The sequence below is a fragment of the Chelmon rostratus genome, chromosome 4 (genome assembly GCF_017976325.1).
Source record: "Chelmon rostratus isolate fCheRos1 chromosome 4, fCheRos1.pri, whole genome shotgun sequence".
Lineage (NCBI taxonomy): Eukaryota > Metazoa > Chordata > Actinopteri > Chaetodontiformes > Chaetodontidae > Chelmon > Chelmon rostratus.
Genome location: NC_055661.1, coordinates 21101566 through 21124082, shown reverse-complemented (window position 1 = coordinate 21124082; position 22517 = coordinate 21101566). Strand labels below are relative to the sequence as shown.

At 44.6% G+C, this 22517-nt stretch overlaps 2 protein-coding genes across 2 annotated transcripts in view; both read left to right on the top strand.

Annotated features, from left to right (window-relative positions):
- The first annotated feature begins 194 nt into the window (after positions 1-194).
- On the top strand, positions 195-13264 carry edem3 (ER degradation enhancer, mannosidase alpha-like 3). Its single transcript, XM_041934671.1, has 20 exons — positions 195-1496; positions 1588-1633; positions 2047-2147; positions 2411-2450; positions 2778-2890; positions 3048-3201; positions 3765-3899; positions 5698-5803; positions 6037-6134; positions 6432-6557; positions 6647-6730; positions 6985-7068; positions 7489-7613; positions 7938-8109; positions 8213-8358; positions 8469-8613; positions 8967-9158; positions 9428-9593; positions 10236-10421; positions 12096-13264. Exons 1-20 carry the CDS (start codon positions 1408-1410, stop codon positions 12470-12472), a joined length of 2685 nt encoding a protein of 894 aa, XP_041790605.1. The 5' UTR covers positions 195-1407; the 3' UTR covers positions 12473-13264.
- A 1027-nt stretch (positions 13265-14291) lies between these two features.
- Positions 14292-22517, top strand: part of zgc:92140 (uncharacterized protein LOC447854 homolog) — a 28623-nt gene continuing 20397 nt past the window's right edge. The window contains exon 1 of the mRNA XM_041934673.1: positions 14292-14533. The gene's annotated coding sequence lies outside the window, so the exon portion shown is untranslated. The remainder of the gene's footprint in view (positions 14534-22517) is intronic.

Sequence of the window (22517 nt, the reverse complement as noted above, 5' to 3'; positions counted from 1 at the left end):
GTTTAGGTTTAGGTTATACATGCTTCTGGGTAGGATAACGTCCATGTTTAGATGTACTTCTGCTAATCCCAGGGAGGGAGTGGAGATTTGAATCCCATCCTGTGAGAAACTGCTGCCTGAAAAGCTAGGCCCAGGGCAAAACTAAACATCCATTACAGGAAGCGGATGTTGTTGACTTTTTCATCGCAACGGCATCCGGTTTAGGAGACAGGCTATCTTGGCAAAATAGCAGCATACGGTGGAATTATCCACTTTATAACCCGAAGGATAGAAGGGGTCGCCAGCTCGGGTCCGCTGCTCAACAATGGACGCGGTTCTAGTAGATTTGTCTTGTATTCTCGGTCTGTCCGTTGCCACCAGCTCGTCTAGCTAGTTAGCACAGCTAGCTAACTGGCTAATTAAACCCTGACAAGTGCTCGGCTGCTTGTCTGACTAGGTGACGAAACAGAACTGTCAAGAGAAGGAAATAATTAACTCATATCTCTACAGTTTACAGTTGACACACCAGAGTGATTACAGGGGCTGGCGTGGACTCGAGCTTCTAGTGACTGTTAGTTTGACGTCTGGTTTAATTGGCTGCATGTTGTGTGGAGTAAGTAATCGATTTGATGAGTAGGATTATAAACACAAGTGAGACGAGAACTATTAACCCGGCTTTGCTTGCTTTGGTATAAGGTGAGTCTTAAATATGACGTTGTGTCTCGATAACTGAAAAGGACAGACGTTTCCTCGATCGCTGTTGCGTGACGACTACATCTAGAAAATAACACTATTGCGATTTTCATGTTTAGATCGCAGGATTCACTTGATTTAGCGGGCTTAGGGTAGAGTTACATGTGACATTAGCCATTTGTATGCCAACGTGTCACAGCTGTGGACAACAGGTCCGGGTGACCGTGTGTGAACAGGTGTACCTAACCTGCTCACACGACTTGGCGCAGCTTTGCACTTTAACTAATGCCTGGTACATTATCAGTTACTCTTAGATATCTGGTTACTTGAAATAACAACATTCCTACAAGCTGTGGTTGTAGTTTTTGTTGTACATGCACATATTAAGGTGCATATAGTACATACGCTTTGGGTCATAGTTTAGTTTTTGGTGTGTGCCGAGAGACACAGATGGAGTTAAAGTTGCCAAGATTGAGCAAGAAACTAGGATGATTTCATGATGCTTTGTGTACCTACTGATGATTAGGTGGTACATCTTAGGCAAAGCCAAAACGTGCTTTAAAATGATCTCAGAGGTATAGCATAAACGGGATGGTGTAGGTTTATAATTCTCAGGTGTTTTTGTTTGAGCTGTTTGCTTAGGGCAGTGGTAATGACTAGGAATTTGCTCTGCGTCTACCTGAGAGCCAAACCGTAGTTTTGTGTATATTGCTGCAAACTTGCCCAGCTACCACAATGCCAGCTGTACTGTTCTTACTGATGCTGCTTGAAGTATTATGCAGCCATGGACAGGCCATGTCACGGGAGGAGAAGCACAGGTTGAGGTGAGTTGAGAAAAACAGCAGCAAAAATATTGTATCCCCTGAAAAGACGTTACGCACCCTGACTTGTGTCTGTGTTTTCCCTTTGCCGCAGGAACCAAGTGGTTGAGATGTTTGACCATGCATATCAGAATTATATGGTAAGTTATATATCTTCACTGGATTTATTCTCAAAAATCTAATTATGTAGTTTAAGGAATATGTTGTTTTGCTGCAGCCTTGATATTTGGATTTGATTCAGGACAACTAGCTTATTAGGTGACCAGGACAATTTCCATTATCCTGAAGTAAAGAAGATCTTTTGTAGGATAAGATGTGATATTTTTCTTTGTAATGGTCAATTATAGAACAATAATTACACTTTTTAATATTTGGGTCCCTGTTTTTATATCAGTCCCAACTGTTTTTCCTTTTTGCAACTTTTTTTCATGTTGGATAACACAAAACGTCATGCATAATTTAATGGCTGAGCTGCCCTCATGAGGGGAAATAAAAGAACTAAAGGTCAAAGCACGGTGATGGAAGTGTGTTTGTGCGTGTGTGTGTTTCTCAGGACCACGCATACCCAGCAGATGAGCTGATGCCACTAACGTGCAGAGGAAGAGTACGTGGGCTTGAACCCAGTCGAGGTGACATAGATGATGCCCTGGGAAAGTGAGTAGCATGATGCCTTTGTGCCTTGAAGTCTAACGAGTAGTGATGACATGCTTACATGCACACACACCACACACACACACACACACACACACAAAGACACAGACACACTGTCCACACACATTACCTCAACTGCTTGAACACTTGATGGAGGCAGAATGTATTCATACATGCTAATTAAAAGCATAATTGTGTTTAATAACACAATTATTGTGAGGGACAATCAATGCCCTTGGTAAACAGTTTTTGTCTCTCTCTGATAGGTTCTCTTTGACCCTCATAGACACTCTGGATACTCTGGTGGTGAGTTTTTTTTCATGTTTGGTTGTCTTACAGTGATATTTTGGGTTATTATTTTGAGGCTGCATTTAGGTATTGATGAAATGGGACTGATTAATTATGCACACTGTACAAGAAAATTATTCCATGATTTTTTTTTTAGTCCTTAAAAGAATTTGGAGAAAAATGTTAGTGTTACAAATTAAAAATAAATAAAGCCTTTAATTAAATATTTCTTATGTCAGCCGTCTGAAGAATGTTGAAGAGTGTTTCAGTTCACTGTTAAACTATGACATGCTCTGTAATTAAGCCAGATTTTCATAGTCGTGTCTTTTTTTTTCTCACTGCCAGCTTTTGAACAAGACGACTGAGTTTGAGGCTGCAGTGAGGAGAGTGCTGTCAGATGTGAGGCTGGACAACGACATTGTGGTGTCCGTCTTTGAAACCAACATTCGAGTCCTTGGGTGAGATTGGACTTTACTGTCAACACGCTAATGGTCAAGATGTTCATGTACTGCCCAACATCAGCTATCCAAGACGACATTAAGATAAGATAAGACTTTATTAATCTCACACTTGTACTTAAATTGTTTTTGTATATATGTATGTGTGGGTGTTCAGAGGTCTGCTGGGAGGGCACTCAATGGCGGTGATGCTAAAAGAGGGAGGTCAACACATGCAGTGGTACCAGGCTGAGCTCCTGCATATGGCCAAAGACCTGGGCCTCCGACTGCTGCCAGCCTTCAACACCAGCAGTGGCCTGCCTTACCCCCGGGTGAGACTCTCAGAAATCCCTTAGTTCAACCCCTTAACACTAGAAACAAACCTACATGCACTTTATTCTGTTTAAGACAGGGTATTGAACAAGAATTGTATACATACTTGTTGTGTCTTGTTATTTTTAGTCCCATAGTTTTCATGGTTTTGTTTTCAAATATGTGCTAAGAAAAATCTCTGGATTCTATATTGCAAATAAATATAGTTTAGGGGATTGTTTCATGAAGAGTCATTGAATACCATGTCCATTTGTGAGTGCAACTGCTGGAATCAGTGGAAATCTGTACTATATGTTGGGGGGAAAAAAAAGTCAAAAAGAAAACCAAAAAGAAATATTTGAGTTTTTCTGCACACTTCCAGTGGTGCAGTTTGCCGGATTCGCATCCTGTCAGATCATGACTGCAAATTTTCATTTTGTGCTTTGCTGCTCTGCTGGCAGCTGCCACAGCTTTTGAACACAGCCGTTTTCATGTCTGACTGGTTTTCATTCACAGTCTCTTGCAAACCAAGAGTGACTGTAAAAACAAATGACGACATGTTTTTTCTTTGTCTTCTTGACAGGTGAACTTGAAACACGGCGTCAGGGGTCCTGAGACGAGAACAGGCACAGAAACGGACACCTGTACTGCGTGCGCAGGAACCATCATCCTGGAGTTCGCTGCCTTAAGTCGCTTCACTGGGGATCCTGTGTTTGAGGTATCAAATTTCCATCAGATAGTAAAATCTTTCTATGCTACATTAAAATGTTGTAATTTATGATTAGGTGAACCTTTTTTAAAAAAACAGATGTTAAAGATATTAATTTCTGACTTGACCATAAGAAAGTAAAAAAAAAAACATTTAAAATATCAACAATCATGGTTCATATTTCAACGATGAGCTACAGATTTACATTGTTCATCAGTCAAGTATTTAACATAAGAATGGACTATATTTTGGTCATCCAGCATATCTAAAACAGCAAAATATGTATTTGGAATACTTTCGTATTTTGTTTTCAACCTCAGCTAATTATTTATCAGCAAAACTGACAGAACTAAACTAGCATTTTGCGTTTGTGGCTCTCCTCTGATGTTTCCTGTGCTGACACTTGGACATATTTACCTTTCACTGCTGTCAACCAGCCTTGAAAGCTGTCGGCTGATTCCACAGCCACACCCTACAAGTGGCTCATGTTTCTTTGTTTGTCTGTGATCCAGGTCATTTTCTGTTTTTTTAGATCAGGTTGCGGAACAGACTTTATGAAAACCACCCTGTTGTTTGACGACACATGATGTGAAATATGGTGTCAGTCATGCATTCAGTGAGATCTGACTGACTGTCCTTTTGTCTTTGTTTTGCTGTCTGCCTCTGTACACTGCACATATCATCATATAATGATGATGAATTAGGTGCAGCATGTTGATAATACTGATGACAGGAAAAACCTGAACACCAAGCTCCTTAGCAACATTTAAGTACCATGGACCCAAACCCACTGATCTTAAATTGTGCAGTTTTTTTAAATGTAGTTTGTGGCAATCATCTTAGTTGTCTCGACTTTACATTAGTCCTGGTGGGAACTGCACATATTTAGGGTATTTGGGGATACTGGTGCTGATTCACAACATCTTGTTAATTCCTTCTTTTTAATTATGAAAACAAGTGTACACAGACTTGAAATGGTTTCTTTGTATACTTCTTTATGCGTACAGTTTATCATCTGATACCCTTATGTTTACCAGGAATCACTGTGTTCAGTTATTTTTTTTATCACGTCTGTGTATTCCTTTTAAATCTTTGTTAGTTGAGACAGCAGTTACTTTTGAGCTTGCTTGAAAAGTTTGAATTTAAAAGCTTTTATTAAAAGAATTTAAAAAAGAGTTAATTACATGCATACAGCAACAGGCCCATTTCAAAGCAGACATTTTGATTTGTCACAGTCGGAAAAGTACACGTGGCAATAATAACAATAACAGTGGCTCTGTTCAATTCAAGTGTCCCAGTAAGTCATGTGAATGTGAGGCAGCATGCACAATATCTGGACCCTAAGACCGAGGCAGCTAAGTGGAATTGAGCCATCATTAGTGGTATTATTTACACTTATTATTTTCCTACTGTGACATGTGTTACCTGAAAAAGACCTATTCATGGACCTTTGTGAATGGGAAACCAATATTCTCTTTTTTCTCTTTTTGCCTGTTGAACAAGCTGCCCCTTGCATTTAAAAAAAAAAAAAGTGAGAATGTTGTCGTCTTTGGAAGATTTATTTAAACATATAATGAGGGGCCTGTGGCTGCAGTGGTATTGTGAAATATTCAAGTGTTTATGAAGAAGTCTGATTTTTCTCTGTGCTTCGATATTAGAGCCTGAAACTGGGTCACTTCCAGGCAGCAGTAGACTGCTGATCAAGCACGGAGTCAATCACTGTAATCTTTCTATTAGTGGACAGCTGCTGCAGATTGATTCCTGTGCTGTTTTTTAATCAATACTGCACCCTTCCTCGCACACACAGGACCATGCCCGGCGAGCCATGGACTTTCTGTGGGAGAAGAGACAGAGAAACAGCAATCTGGTGGGAACCACCATCAACATCCACTCCGGAGAGTGGGTCCGCAGGGGTGAGAGAGGGGGGACCTAAGGGGGTGGGTGCAGGATGACATGAGAGGAGGAAGAGGTGAGGAGGCTATGGCAGATGTGGACATGGGAAAAGAGAAGATTAAGTATAGGGGAGCAATCAAACTGGATGAGAGAGGATTTGGTTGAACAGAGGGTTGATGGGTAAAAACAGAACATTCGTTTATCATCACATTTCTCCCGTATTGCAAAGTGATGCGTGATTGTGTGTCTCCAGACAGTGGAGTCGGAGCAGGAATTGACTCATACTATGAATACCTGCTAAAGGCCTACATCCTCTTGGGAGATGACTTGTTTCTGCAGCGGTTCAATATTGTGAGGACACACACACACACACACACACACACACACTTACTTATGTAGAGTAATCTGATACCTCTCCTGTCTGCATAAATGCATTTTGTCACATTGGCATCTTTATACTCCTACATTCTATTTCAGGATTTTGTTTAGTTCTTCAGCACAGAGGTTAGCATTAAAGTAATGCTTTTAAAAACACTTTTACTTCAAAAGATTCTGTTTTAAGTCCTCACATTCGGCTGTTTGTGTATATCACCAAGCGCCAGACTGTTATTCTATCCTCAGTCCTTCCACTTTGTATGTCCCATTTAGCACTATGCATCTATAATGAAGTACATTAGCCAGCCTCCGCTGCTGTTGGATGTCCACATCCACAAACCTCTGCTTCCCGCTCGCACCTGGATGGACTCTCTGCTGGCCTTCTTCCCTGGACTGCAGGTCAGATTGGATCACGTGAATTGAAGCTTTTACTCTTTCCATTTTGGCTTTCGGTAATGTTGTACGTACTGTTCATGTACATGTCTCAGGTGTTGAAGGGAGACATCCGTCCCGCCATCGAGACTCACGAAATGTTGTATCAAGTTACAAAGAAACACAACTTCCTCCCAGAGGTAATCTGTCTCTCTGTGTATCCAACTTCAAATACCACATCTGAGGCTTTAACTGCTCCACAAAAGTGACATGGTTTCATTTGAGCATAGAGTCAAGTAACCCCATACGGCTTGTGTCACTGACCACAACCGTTTGGAAGTGAACAAGCTTGCATTTCACGCAACACGGCTGCATTTTAGCTTGGTCTGTCTGTTCTGATTACAACGGCTGGGATGGTGTGCTGACCCCTTCGTCCTTCTGCATCTATCCGCAGGCCTTCACTACTGATTTCAGGGTACATTGGGCCCAACATCCCCTGAGGCCTGAGTTTGCAGAGAGCACCTATTTCCTTTACAAGGTAATTTATCACCGGAGCTTGACATAGTGCAGACGTTCTCTTTCACTGCGACAGTACAGAGGTAAATGTCTATTATTGTGCGCGTGGCTGTTAAGTGTTGCTTGCAGTTTAAGCTCAAGTTTCTGACATCTAACCAAAATTTCCAGGTAGACCAGGACTCATTTACAGTGTTTCAGTAACACCATCACCAGTTCTGCAGTTTTTAAGCAGCAGCTTCCAGCATACGTACCACTAATTAGTGTTCATAATTAGCATTCTTTGCCTTTGGCATTCTAGTGTCTTGTAAAAATTTATGAGCGCACGTAATGCTATAAAATATTGAGATCATTTATCCTATGAATGGAAGTTACATCTTTGTATCTGACTGGATTTCTCTGAAGCCTTTTTCATATTCGATCTGCTGTCCTCTAATCCCCCCAGGCCACAGGAGACCCTTATTACCTGGAGGCAGGTCGCACCATCCTGGACAACCTCAACCGTTTTGCTCGTGTCCCCTGCGGCTTCGCTGCAATGAAGGACGTACGCACTGGGAGCCACGAGGACAGGTGAGAATATAAAGACTTGTACTATGATTTACAGAATGATGGAATCCTAAAGTGATCCTAAACCATCTGATTTACATACCACAGTATGAGTTACAGCAAGTGATAGGGAGGGAATGTTAAGTGGTGGGATGGATTATATATCATAAAATGAAATGATGATTTATAAATACTTGTGCAGTTTGATATACAGATATCTCTTTATAGAGATTCGGGTCAATTTTGCAATGACCTTTTTGATGCTTTTAAAATAACCCAGTAGTTTAAAGCATCCACTTTGTTGTGTGCCCCTGTGCGCCGTGTCTTACACCTCTTTTTTCCTGCCAGAATGGACTCGTTCTTCCTCGCTGAGATGTTCAAATACCTGTTCCTGTTGTTTGCTGATGCCGAGGACTTAACGTTTGACGTGGAAGACTACGTCTTCACCACCGAGGCACACCTGCTGCCCCTGTCCCTCTCCACAGCCCCTCACTCTTCATCTATTCCCTCAAACAGAACGGTAATTGACTTGATACCATGATGATTACAGTCTGCCAAATAGATGAAAGAATTTACACATTGCAGATCCTAACAGAATCTGTAATATACTCATGACACTTCAGTCAGAGGAGGAGCTGGACGACTCTAACTTTGATTGGACCTGCCCTAACACGCGCCTCCTGTTTCCTGACCCCGCCTTCCCTCATAACCTGAGAGACCCAATCCGTAGTGCTGTGGACAAGAGCTGCCCCCGCCCTGCTCCTTACAGGTTTGTATACATACAGGTGCGACCAGCTTATATGCCTGCACTTATTAGCTATTTTTCTACTGTATCTCTTTCATGCTTTTTTTATTTTATCTTCTTCGTCCTTGTCTCAGGGAGCCCGGTATGGGCCATCCTCCTCTCAGGGCTCAGGACTTCATGGCAAACAACCCTGAACATCTGGAGCTGTTGAGGAGGATGGGAGTCAGTCTCATCCACCTGAAAGATGGCAGGGTGCAGCTGGTGCAACATGCTACACAGGTACAGTTTAGAAACAAGGATAAAAATAAAAATCATTTAGTGTCTTAACAGTACAACACACTGCTACTTTTCCAGCACATGCAATCCTGCAATATTCAGTGCATTTATTGGTTTACTGCATTATGAAGTTTGCATTAAAGTGCATGATATCTTTATCTATTCTATCTTAGCTATTATTCAAATGTAAAACAGCAAAAGAACATGCTGTGATGCTTGTGCCACAAGAGACTTTTTTTTTGTCCCAGCTCTACAAATCAAGGTGTTCTTTCCATGCTGACTTTTTAAAACCCCCTCTCTCTCTCCCCCTCTACCTCTTTTCCTCTCCTCTCCCACTCCGGCACACCCACACCCAGGCGGTCAGTGCGGTGGCAGCAGAGGACGGCGTGCGTTTCATGCAGGAGATGATGGAGCTGTCGAGCCAGCAGCAGAAAGAGCAGCTGCCTCCCAGAGCCATTCAGATCGTCTCACATCCATTCTTTGGCAGGGTGGTGCTGACCGCCGGACCAGCACAGTTTGGCACGGACCTGTCCAAAAGTTCCACAGGGGTGAGTGGGGTTTGTAGCTCTGCCAAGTTACCAGGTTTTAAATGGGCACTTAGCTGTCCCCCTGTTTATTTTTCCTAAGAGCCACTCACTTTTTCCTGGTATTTTTAAGAGAGCAGTTCCTCTCCTAGAATATTTTCCTAATTCAAACAGATGAAAAGACGAGTTCCTGTTTTCAGCACCACAAGAGAAAATGTGGGATTAGACTGCAGCAGTGCACACCTCCAACAGCAGAGAATTCACCCGTCCTGCCCCTTTCTTCCTGTGTGCAGGTACGAGGCTTTGTGACTGTGGCCGAACCCTACAGCGGCTGCGCTGAGATCACCAATGCTGAGTATGTCCAGGGCCACATCGCTCTGCTTCAGAGGGGACAGTGCATGTTTGCAGAGAAGGCCAGACACATCCAGAAGGCTGGCGCCATTGGGGGCATCGTCATCGGTGAGTGCACGCAGCTATTGACGCAAGACAGGAGATGGCTACTCAGTGACTAGATAAATGGATTATCTTGAAGACAATGGGTCCTGCACATTATAATGATCAAGTAGTCTTAATGATGATAATCTTAATTTAGGGGATGGGTGTATATACGGTATAGTATTTTAAATGTAAATTCAATTGATAAATGGTTTAAATTAACAATACTGTACCATTCTTCATCGGATTTGATTATTTTCTTCTTCCATACAAACAAAAACAACTGCCTCGCATGAGACAGAATCAGGCCCGGACATTGTCCAGAGTTGCCCTTTTGTTTTAACTTTTTAGCACCTTTCTCAACTGTAAATCCCTTTAAAATACATAAAAAGTATGCTACGATCTATTGGCTTTACTATTTTTAAATTAATAGACTAATCCTTACAAAATGTCAAACCATTTTAATTTCCCAGAGCTCGAGGTGATGTCTTCAAAACACCCTAGGGTATTAAATTTAGTAAATTCTTTTATTTATGAAGCTGGAACCTGCGTTTAAAGGGCTTCAATGATAAATCTCTTATCACAGTCATCATCTGCTAATTTTCTGTCTGTCGATGAATCGAGTAATTGTTTCACCACTACTTTCTCTTACTTATCTCCTTCCAGATGACAACGAGGGCAGCAGCAGCGACACGGCTCCGCTGTTTCAGATGGCAGGGGACGGCCGCAGCACTGAAGACATCACCTTACCTGTCCTCTTCCTCTTCCACAAGGAGGGCAACATCCTGCTGGAGGCGCTGAAGGAGTACAGGGAGGTGGAGGTGCTTCTGAGCGACAAAGCCAGAGACCGAGGTGCGACATTACTCGCTCATATGCCTCCGTAATTGTTAGAAGTCTTATCTTTGTTCCACTCACCTCTCCCGATAAGACTGATCACATCAGCGTACTCATCTCTCTCCACTGACTGAGCCTCGTTATGTGCTCGGCTTCATAAAATAAAGATGAGGTGGAGGGATTCAGGCGTTATTTGAAGTCTCAGAAATCGTGACTCACTCCGAAGCCACCCACCAGCTGTGGTTATAATGGTGGATGATGGAGGTCTACACCTTTATCAGTATTACATCCTCCTTCTTTTCCTCTTTTTCCTCATTTTCCAAATCCTTCTGTTCCCTGTGGTGGACTGTAACAGTGCCTTTCCTCTCCTCTCTTTCTTGGTTTCCCTTCTTTTTTTTCATAACCCTCTCCCTTTTGGATGAGCAGCAGCCATTTTCAAAGGTAAACCTCTTCCTGGCAGCCTGATTGAGGGCAGTAAGTATTCTTGTCCTTCTTTCTTTGTCTGTTATCCCCATGTTTCATCCTTTCCTTTGCCTTTATCTCTATTTTCGCAGAGTCGTGCTGTAACCTCCTCCTCCATCCTTTCCTCTCGCTCTGCCCTCTAACCACAGGATTCTGTTTGTGTTTGATAGAAAAGCTTAGTGCTGTCACAGTATTGTCATTTGCTATTATCCGCCATCAGAGCTTGAACATGACAGCTCTTCATGTCTTTTTTTGTCACTGGAGCAAACCAATAGTTACATATGGCGAGGCTAGACAGTGCGACAGGGTATGACCCGACTTGTGTATTTACACAAATTTGTTTTTTGAAAAAAAGTTAAACTCATAATTTGCACTGGATCAGCTTGTCTCGATTGTATCTGAATTTACTGTTATTTATTCAGCTGTGTTTGCTGTCAAACAGGCTGTACAATGGAAAGCTTTCATAGCTAATACTGTGAAACCTAAACAGAGACTTTTGTCATTGTAAGTAACCTGACTCAGGTACAGGATTGGCTGCATAACAGGACACAAAGACCTGTTGGGTATCTAAGCATCTAAGACACTGCATTCTTCTGCAGATGAGATGCTTCCTAAAACAGACACTTGACCATAAATCCTTTGATTTATTGATAGTTTCTGTTACCACAAAACCACCAGGACACAGTAGGGACCAGATAGCCTATCTGTACTTGACCTGTAACGCCTGGAAGTCACTTCTTTGCAGCAGTCCTAGAATGTGTTAAGCACATGCATGTAGTTAAAGTAGCGTCTACATTTTTAGAAATGATAACAGGTATAATTCAATTTTATTTGAACCAGATCTGTGCAAAATTCACAATATAACTTTTTGCCAAATTTCTTTTCTCAGTTGACTCTCAGTTTGGTTGTGCAGCTATGTGAGAAAGGCTTTATCCTGTGCGAAACATGACTCACCATCAGTATCATGCTGTTATAGTTGACAGCCTCTCCATGAAAACTGGTCTATTTTTGACTGAGAATGGCTTCCAGGGGGCATGTTGTATAGAATACTGACTGAGGAGGAGGAAAAAGAGGTGTGTGTGTGTGTGTGTGTGTGTGTGTGTGTGTGTGTGTGTGTGTGTGTGTGTGTGTGTGTGTGTGTGTGTGTGTGTGTGTGTGTGTGTGTGTGTGTGTGTGTGTGTGTGTGTGTATATAAAGCTGTTCGGTCACACACCCCTGCTTTCTTTTCAGGTGTGGACGTGCAAGAAGCGGAGGAAGACTGCATAACCAAGGCAACAACTCCCACCTCTTTTGAACCCACTGGCCAATCGCAAATGAGCACGGTGGAGCTAGACGAACTGGCTCCTGAGGAGGTTTCTCCAGTTACTCCATCACAAGAGGAAGTCAGTCCTGTAGAGGAAGACACTAGTCCTGCAGACGAAGTACGGTCACCGGAAGAGGAAGCTTCTCCTGCAGATCTAGCACAGCCCAAAGAGGAGAAAGACTCTGAGAAAAGAGAGGAGCCCGAGAGCGACACAGACTCGAGCAGCCAGTCAGCGGATGAACTGCTGGCTGATTGGCGGGAAGACTTGGAGGCGTTCCAGCAGATGGAGAAGGATGAGCTCTGACAGTCGTCGGGCGTGTCGTGCCCTGTGACTGCGGTTTGGTCCCACTATGGGGAGAAACATTAGAGGGAACACATCTTCACACGTCACCAGCCTCAGTCTGATGAAGTCAAAGGAAGCTGGGGAGATGTCTTTCATGACTGTTTCTTCTCGTGCTCTGTGTGTGGACGGTATCACGTGCCAAGGCGAGCCCACATACTGTATCTCTGGACCATAAGGGAGTCCTTTTTACCCTGGTAGATGGTGGATAAGAGACCAGGGTTCTTACCTCACTTTCTCATACAGTTTCTGTTAATCTGTCATAACAAACCCTAACGAATGACATGGACCAGACTGTATGTAACAGCGTCTCACGTTCCACTCCAAAGTACTTCTCACACTGTTGTTCTCTCTATGCATTTCTGACTCCTCCTTGCTCAAACGAATGCTGGTCCAACTACTTTCAGACTAATTAATCCATCGACCAATTCTTTTTATTTAAATGTGATGATTGTTTGTGATGATGCGTTTACTGTTGTCAGTAATGCTAAAGTGTACACTGAGAATTTTCCAATTAGAGATCTATGTCATGTTGCCTCAACTGATTTTACGTGGGTGTCCGCCCGCTATCTGTTGGAAAAGAAGTGATTTAAAAATAAAATATTTCATTCAAATAACCCCGCTTTCTTCTAAAAGTCAACATTTTTACTGCTTTTTACATTACAAAGTGGTAAAACATCTGAGGTTTGCAGTCAAAAAAGAAAGGTCCTCTTGGATTCCACCATGTATTGATCCAAACGAAGTAAAATCAGCCAAACTCATCAATCGTCTCCCATTTTACGTGTTTTTTTTTTCAATAAACTGTAGCATCTCAACAGAACATGCAGACTTCAAATAGCATAAACTCAAAGAATCGGGCAAATCCTCCCACTTCCCTCTCAATTTTTATTCAATTCCTTAATTTATTGTCTTATTTGTGCTCCTTGCAGTCAGTCAGCAGCCACATTACAGCAGACAGATCATATAGCGCCCTCCTGTGGCGTTTTACGGGCGTGTAATCCATCCCACCGCGCTGCCGAGGGTGTGTCTGCTCCACCCGATGTGGTCCAGAGGTGGTTGTTTGTGGGGCTGAGCCCGAACTTGAGCAAAGCAGCGCCACATTATTTCAGTCGGCATATCTCTATAAATACATATTTACACCGACGGATGCCTTCACGATTCCCTCCAGAGACATAAAGTTTGTCAACCCTACAGCCATGAAAAGGTCCTGCATCGTATTTAACATGAAGTAACACCTTAATTGGCAATAATGTGTGTGTATGACTGGGCCCAAAATGGTTAAAGCGGTGGTTAAAGAAGTGCTCATATCTTTATGTCAAGTAAAATTTGCAAGTAAAGTTCTGCGTGCTAATGTTACTTGAATTAAAGGCACAAAAGTAAAAGTATGTTAGGCAGAATGGCCCCTTTTAGAGAATATTATTATTCCAATAATCATAAGACTGGATTATTATGACTGTTGCACGACCGTGAACGCAGCATTTAAATGCCACAGCTGGTTGAAGTGGAGATAAGTTTTAAGTGGGAAATAAAGTTTAGTCGAACACATTAGTAATATGAAACAGCATAAAAGTGGAACGCTCAAGTAAAGCACAAGTAACTCAAAATTGCACTTATGTACTTAGTTACTTTTCACTATTACATTAAAGTGACACCAAACATGGGACATTTTTACAAAGGAAAAGTGTTTTGTTGCTGGATCTCTTGCAGCTATACATGGTAAACACCACAGACCGCCTCCAATAAACACTATCAGCTCAAGGTGGACCACTTCCAGCACTGGGACCAGCAGAAAGCGGCAGCTCGGGGTCCAGCAGCGGTTGTTGAGTTGGTGGGGCACTCCTCAGCAAGATGGCTGCATTGCTGCGCGCAACAGTGGCATCCTGGTGAAATGACGCAAGCCACAGTTTACGTTCAGTCCTCGAGGCTCTCAGTTCTCCAGTCTCCATAGCGCAGATCCCGCCCGACACACAGCCGGAAGAGCGACCGGCTACCCTCCAGTGGACCGAGCGGAACCGGTTCATCTGAGTAAGTACTGGCGTGAATTAGTTGTTCGAGGTGTCATTTATCCCTCGGTGGAAACCACGCTGCCGCTGGTGCTTTCTTTCTCTCCTTACTCATCGCTTTTGTTGTTGTTTCCTGAGTGCGCCGTGATTACCCGGCGCTCTCCTTCCTGCACACTGGGCTTCGCATCTGTCCGCGTTTTGTTGTTGTTGTCGGCGGTGCTCGCTGCAACGCCGCCGCAGCTTTGTGTCGTTTTATCGGCGATTTGAAAACACAAACACACGCACACGCATAAGAGGGCTTCAAGGGGAGACGTGCACGTTTCGTGGGGAGTGTGTGAGAGTGCTCGCTCGGGCTCTGGACGGCCGCATTTCAATTTTTTTTTCCACACATCCTGGTTGGCTGTGCCGCCTCGTCCCGCTGCCCCCTCTCCGCCCGCCGTACGGCCGTTTGCTGGGGAGAAGCGCCCGGCGGAGGGAGCGCGGACACGGGCTGGCCGAGGCTGCAGGCCGTTAACCTTTGTGGAAATGAAACTATGTGTACACACACACGGAGGCTCAACTCTGCTCCCGTGGGGAACAAAGCGCCCAGTGTCTGGTCGTAGCGCAGCTGGACACAGCTGTTGAGCCGAGCTGCAGCTCCGGGACAGGACAGAGCCCTGTGGCCGGGCCAGGGGGCTCCTACCTCGGCCGCAGCCTCACAGCCCTCATAGCATGAACGGAGAAAGGCACTGCCTTCTGCTGACCACCACACACAACCATTAGGAGGCTGGTTTCTCTGCTCATTACTGCTGTAGCACTGCCTCAGAGGGAAGACAGGAGCTGCTGGGTGATATTAGGAAAGTCACTGCAGCCAGAATTAGATTTGATATACAGGCTCATTTGCAGCTCATTAGCCAAAACTTAGCCCGAGTCTATTCCAGAATGCATTCGTCCCCGCTTCCTCAGACACTGAGGGACTGTTCTGTTCCCTATCTGCTGTGCTTGAATGTGCCATATGGCCATTAGCTGCTGATTTCCCCGTCTGATTGACACCAGACCATGACATTCATTTGGTGGTCGTGCAGCACCCTGGTGTGAAAGTAGGTTGGCGTTACAGAGCGCAGCGCCCTGTCACCAGCAGCTTACATCAGGGTTATATAGGTTACAATCAAGCGCCGGCAATCCTGTGAGTGGATGTTGCAAGTCCCCCTCCCTCCCTGCTTGATTTATCTGTCTGTCTTCATCTATCTGCCTCCATCTGCCTGTCTCTCCCACCCTCCCTCGCTTGGTAATCACACACTGTGGTGTGTGTATATATGTGTGTGTGTGTGAGTCGTTGCTCACATATGGCTTATGGTTCCGGTGGCTAGCGAAAGCTACTGAAACACAAGAGTCTCATTCCTCCTCCTCCTCCTCTTCCTTGCTCCTCTCTCTTCCTCTCTGTCGTTTCTCTGAGGCAGGAGGGTCTATTCTTAGTCCTCCTCCCTCTTCCTCGTCCTCTCCATCATCATCGCCATCACCAACCCGTCCAGGCCTTTCCACCTGTGGCCTCCTCACCTCCCAGCTGATTAAGCACCGGGTCAGGCGATTCTTCGACCCCCTGTTTGGGTTATGATGCAACACCTGTGATGTCACAGTGTGAGTAGGTGGAGGGTTTCCATGGTTACCAGGATGTCTTCTCCATCTGAATGTGTGTGTGTGGGTGTGGGAGGGAGTTCCCATGTCTGTCTCTTACATCCAGTTTGTGTTTGCTTTGTGTGCGTGGCGGCGCTCGGTGCCGCCAGGTGTGATGAGGTGGTCTGTATTGCAGTGCAGAAAGCACGAGGCCAGCACAACACGATCCCACCGGGTTCTGTGTGTGTGTGTGTGTGTGTGTGTGTGTCCGTTTGACTGAGGGGCTCGCCGGCCGATCGGTTTAGCCTACCAGACTGAATAATCAAAGGTCGAGCCAGCAAATGTTGCAGCACGAAACCGGAAACTGCATCTGTCATGTGCTTTATTTCTGGTTTTGTGTGTTTATGTGTCTGCATTGCAGTGGACCTGCAGATCAGTGGATGTGGGCTGTTTCTGCCGCCCGTGGTCTTCTGACTGCTCGCCTTTTGAGTCAGCAGGGCCTGGCTGTGCAGCCTGCATGCATGTCTCTGTCCCGTGATAAAGCAGCGTCTCTCTGTGTCCCTGACTGTGTTTACAGTGCAGTTTGTGTTCAGAGTCCAGTTGGGATGGGACATTTATACAGACTTTAGTCTGCCAGTTTTTTCTTCTTCTCTTATTTCTTCTCCTCACTCTTATGCTCTCTCTGAAGTGCTGTGTGAATCTCTGCACGGTGGTTTCCCATCAGACAGAATGCATCTGTTTCCCATCGCCGCCGCAGATAAAATGCCCTCCGAAAAGAGCCCTTGCAGGCCCGTTCCTGCAGAGATTATGACAAGTCCACTGATGGACTGATGTGAGGAAAGAAACGGGGGGTTCAGCCTTCCAATAAAAGCCCCGACATTCAACATGAAGACAGGTGATGAAGGTGAAAATAAAACACTCACTGCTGTCTTGTGTTAGCTGTCTGAAAGTTGTCTGGTCAGTGATGGAGATCTTAAAGGAGACTGAAGGGGTTCAAATTCCCAGTTTACTCAACGTTTTATCAAACAGTGCAGGAGCTCATTACTTTATGTGATATTTAATGTGTAACCTTTGGTCATTCTAGCTGCTTTTCTAGACTGGATGAGTCTTTTTAGTAGAAATCATGACATTGCAGGAATTAAATACACAGAGTTTTCATTTTGCTCTATGGTGGTGATCAATTTTACTACTACTGTCTATGGCAGAGCAATAATTCATTACTGTTTATTGACTTCAAGCTGAATCATATCGTGATAAAAATGATTATATCATTTCTAGGCCTGCTCCTGAGTAATGTCTCAATCAATAGAGGAAATGTTTTGTATATAAAATATCATAAAATGGTGAAAAAGACCCAGTTTCCAGGCCCCGAGGGGACATATTCAAATGTCTTGCTTTGTTTGATTAACAGCCCAAAACACAACAATACTCAGTGATATGAAACAGAGAAAATGAGTAAATCCTCACAATCGACAAGCTGGAAACAGTGAATGTTTGGCTTTTTTGCTGAATAATGATTTAAGCAATTATCACACAATACTTGCTGAGTAATTGTTGATCAGTGTTGTTCAGTTGTTTTTAAATTAAACATGAATCTTCTAAGAAGAAAAGCGGCGGTGCTTAGTGAAACTAAGGCAGTGAAACTAAATGTGGCACAAGATGAGACCTGTCAGGATCAGTTTCCTGTGGGAGGCCTGTGTTGTGATATTTGCATGCATCCTCCATATCGTGTTACATGTATGTAAATGGTCTCATGATGAAACTGCTGTCGGTGGATTGTGAATTATAACAAGCTCATGTTGGGTGTCATTAGTCCCTTGGAGGGTTGATTAAAAGCTGTTGAGGGATCCATCGGTGTGGCGTGTGTGTGCCACTGTGCGGGATAATGGACGAGGAAAAGCGCCGGTTCACATCTGAAAGAGCGACATTGTGAATATTGTGTCACGCCGGCCACGTCGAGCCATGAAACGCCGGCTCGTCTGCAGCTCGTCGGTGAGACATTTCAATGTGCCTCATTCACACACTCGCATCCGAAAAGGCTTTGCCAATTATCCGGCAGCGTGCTCGCCAATTACGCAGAGATTGATATTTATTTTCTTCAGCTGTGGTAAATTTCTAATGAATATTGATGCTGGTTTTCTTTTATTTTGCCGGTTGTGGGTTGGTTTGTTAGCAATTCAGATGGATTTGGAAGAGAAAACATAAACATGTTTGACCTTGTGCGGCTGCTGTGTTGGAGTAGGCCCGCTCTATCAGCCACGTGCAGCTGTCTGCTGCTAAATGTGATGAACAAGCACTTACTCACACATACTAAACCTGAATATATAAAAGCACGGACAGTAAAAACATAAACCACAATGCTGAATACCTTTTATAGAGCGACGGTCCTTTCTACTTTGGAGGACCTTCAGCCAGGGCAGAAAAATGTGCCTTTTCCTCCAGACTTTGTTGTGTGTTTCATGTCAACACAGGAGGAAGTCACAATATGGCCAAAGCATTTCTCCACTTGCTTTTCCAACCTTTTGATCCTGCTCTCACCCACCAATCACCTCAGGCTCTGACCTGCTTTTACCTCAGTCACAACTGGAAGCAGCACAACAGCGAGTCGGAGGGAGTGAAACGGGCATGACTACTTTCTTTTTGCCCTTTCAGGGAATCTGTCTCGCTCCTGAGAAGCCGGCGCTACAAACGCAGGCCAGTAATAGGCCTCAGAGGAGACATTTTATCCTCCAGCCTGGTCTCTATTAGGTGGAACAATCCGTTTTTGTATGGTTTGGTCCTACCTGCACCAAGATGTGGCCCAGTGCAGCTCAGATTTCAATTAGACTACTGTGCTGGTCTCTGACGTTAGGCTGCTCGCAGTAATCTGAAATGCTCACGTCCACCGCTGCTTTGTTTCATCCCTCTCTCATACCGTCTCTCTCTCTCTCTCAGAGGAAAAAGGTAAAAGCCACGCAGACCTCTCAGTTTCAGCTCAACTGGTTTTTATGGGCCTGGAGTAAAAACATGGACCTCTTGCCAAAGTATACAGTATGTATGTAAGGTCTTAAAGCTGCTCTTATGTCTTGACCAGCACATGCCTTAGCTGTGTGCAGCGTGTCTGTCATTGTCAGTCACACGGCCGGGCTGCAGCTACAGAACAGAGGAGCCCCTGTATCTTCCCCCTCCGTTTCTACACCTCATCCCTCCCTCTCTGACCACTTGTCACCCACATTACAACGGTACGAATGAGGAGAGAGCTCACACAATAGCGAACAGCGAGGCAGAGGGGGAATGGAGACGCAGGCTTCTAGCAACAGCAGACCACTCGGGAGAAACCTGCACTGTCCAGCAGAGTGCTGGCACGGCTTCCCGGGCTCGTCAGACTGATGGAGTGCTTAAACTGGGACAAGAGGAGAGGTGCAGCATTTGCTGCCTGGCTAGAGTAAATATTATGGCGCGTTGGCCCAGGAGTTGTACTCCTGACTGTGTCACGGAGAGGCAAAGACACACTGCAGCACACAGCAGCGATTCTCCAGCAGAGTGTCCTGAAGCCGCTTCAGGTACGCCGCTCGGCAGGAGATTTCTGCTGTTACTGAACATGTTTGATTTGTTAGGTGAAGCATTTGCTGTTGCACGAGGGGTTGGGTGATATATACAGCGATATGATATAATGCACGTGTGAGCTGTCATCGGGGCTGGACAATTAATGGGAATGTTATGGAAATAAGGTCGAGTGCAGCATCCAGATTGCAGAAACGCTAAAAAGTGTGTTGCCTTTATTGCAAGAAGAGTATTTCAGCTAATATGTAAAGTACAAGCATGAAGCCCAATCAGTGTGAACACTTTAATCAACACAGATTTTCAGGTGGCAGTATTGACATGTAGCAGCATGTAGAAAAGATTTTGTTGGCACAACATTTATAGATCATTGAATCCAGTGATACATGAAAAATCAGGGAGTAGCAGCTCATTGTAAAAATCCTATAATTTCAAAATTGCCAGAAAGCAGCTCCTGCTCATTGATTTTCACATTGAATTTTGCACTGGTTGCTTAATACACCCAGAGATCATGAAAGGATATCTACCTCTGTGTTCTGGTTATGGTTGAATATGATCATCAATGGTTTTCCTCTGTGTTTTATACCAGAGGTGGACCACCTCACCTGAACCTGAACAGCCTCCACTATCATAAAAACTTTATACATTTTTATAAAATTAAACATTAACCTCAAAGGAAGAAGGCCGGAGGCACTGTTTCACATTTCACTGTCTCATTTAATGAGTGTGACCTTTGTTTAGTCATCCACTAACTCAACTGATCATGGGATGACTCAAGTTATGGGTGGCTTTCGCACTTTGGCTAAGCATTTCACTGGAGGAGTCTCTGAACTCCAGATATTTCCAGTCTCGCTTGGGTTTGCGATTCTGTTGATCTGGCCGCTGTAACTGCGCCACTGTAACGAGAGCACCACTCGCGGATTGCGCCGCGCTGACCGGCTCAGTCCACGTCAGTTTAATGCAGAGCAGCAGAGCATGCCTCAGCACGATGAAGCCGAGGATGAATCTCTGCTCTGTCACAGGTGGGTACCCGGAGAGACCTGCCCTGCAGCTCTGAGTCTCCCTGTGGCTTTGACTGCGGCTGAAGTCATCACTTCCCTTCCCAGGCTTTCAAATCTCGTTTCTTACCAGGAAGCTGAATCACAGTCAGACACTCCTGCTCCAGTAGCCCTGTGATGGGAAGCCATAAACCCGGAGAGAAAGATCAAATCCAGGCAGAAAACAAACCTGTTACACTCCTCCCGAAACCTTCTAGCACTGTTCTCTCTGTTCACCTTTTGCTCAGCCAGTTTTTCAGGCTCTGTGGTCGCTCGCTCTGCCTCTGGCACAACCCTGCGCTTGAGAAACCCTGGCGCTGCACACTGCTCGGCCTGTGTGCGCTGTGTGTGTTTATGCAAGCGTTCGCACACTCGCATCTCCCTGCACAGTCCTTTTGAGTTCCTCCTTTGACAAACTGACTTGTAAAGAAGGCTTATTCACACGACTCAGCGTGGGTCACGTCTCACCTCCAGGTATGCAGGCATGGGCAAGCCTGCGTGTTTGCCAAATCGGATCCGTTTTAAGGGCCTGGTCCTTTGCCATGTGTTGAGGAATCCTTTTGGCCTTCACATGCGCGCAAGAGAGTTTGGGCCCTTTGGCTTCTATTATTGTTTTGACGTATTTAAGATTGCTCATGGGGTAAAACATTGAGAAGAGGCCTTCTGCCAAGTCTGGTGTAAGTTTAGCTAGAGATGACGCAAAACCTGCAAGCTGACATCATGGCGTTATTTATATCTCTAAATTAGGCTACCACTTTGCTTTGGCGAGCGTGCCCGTGTTGAATGTTAAGCATCAGGAGCGAGTGGCGGCGATCCTGAGGTGGTTGTGTGCCAGTTGGCATTAAGAAGTCTGATCCCCTTCAGACGATGTGATGTTTAGCAGATCGCGGCGGCTCATCTGTTTGTGTGACAGCAGGAGCGAGGGATGGTTGGTTGGTGTGAGGGTCTTCAGCTGACTCGCCAGACTAAGCTTGTCCCATTGACACACTTCAGCGTCCACAGGAGCAGGCAAGCTCAGAGCAGCCCACAGTCCAGCTGTCCTGTGGGTTAAATCAACACTGTGCAACGCCCCACTGTGGTCTTGCATGTGGCACCGAGCGGCTCATTGGGTTAGAGCTCAGTACTCGCTCAGGCTGTTTCCAGCCGGGGACGCCAGTGCTAAAAGTGTATGCACTGATCTCATTGTACAGTGAAAACATGCAAAAGAGTGAGAGGATGCAAAAGAGTGGAAAGCACAGGCACACTGGAATATTCCTGAGCTTTTAGTTTGCTTTGCTGCGGCGGTTTCCAGCCTTTTTAATACGAAGCATTCGGTGCATGGCTATGAGCTGTGAGCAGTTCAATCAAAAAGTAATTTTCCCGTCTCTGACTGTTTCATTTGAGGAATTTTATAGGCTTTAAGGGGTAAAATCAGATACTATTTGAGAAAGAAAGAAGCCAAAACTGAGAAAAAGCAGAAAAATACCCAATTTTTTTGTCATTTCCTACTGTGGTAATCCTTTCTCTACCCTCTAGGATTGCAATCCTGCTTTATTGCTGCATTTGATACTAGTCATATTTTTTGAAAATGTAATATCTTGAATTTGATTAAAGAAGAATGCCAAAATCAATACTGTGCATCTCTGATCAAACCAACAATCCAGTGTTTGACAGAGTGTTGACAGTGTTTTCAGCCAACTGATTTCTGTACCGTTGTGAAGCTGCCTTATTACAGGCTGCACAGTTATTTATTTATAGGTGTTTCTGGCTTTGTAATAGTCGGCCTACTAGCTGTAGCCTATATGTATAACCCAAGTAATAGCAGCTTGGCTTACAGATTCACACAGCCTAGCATTA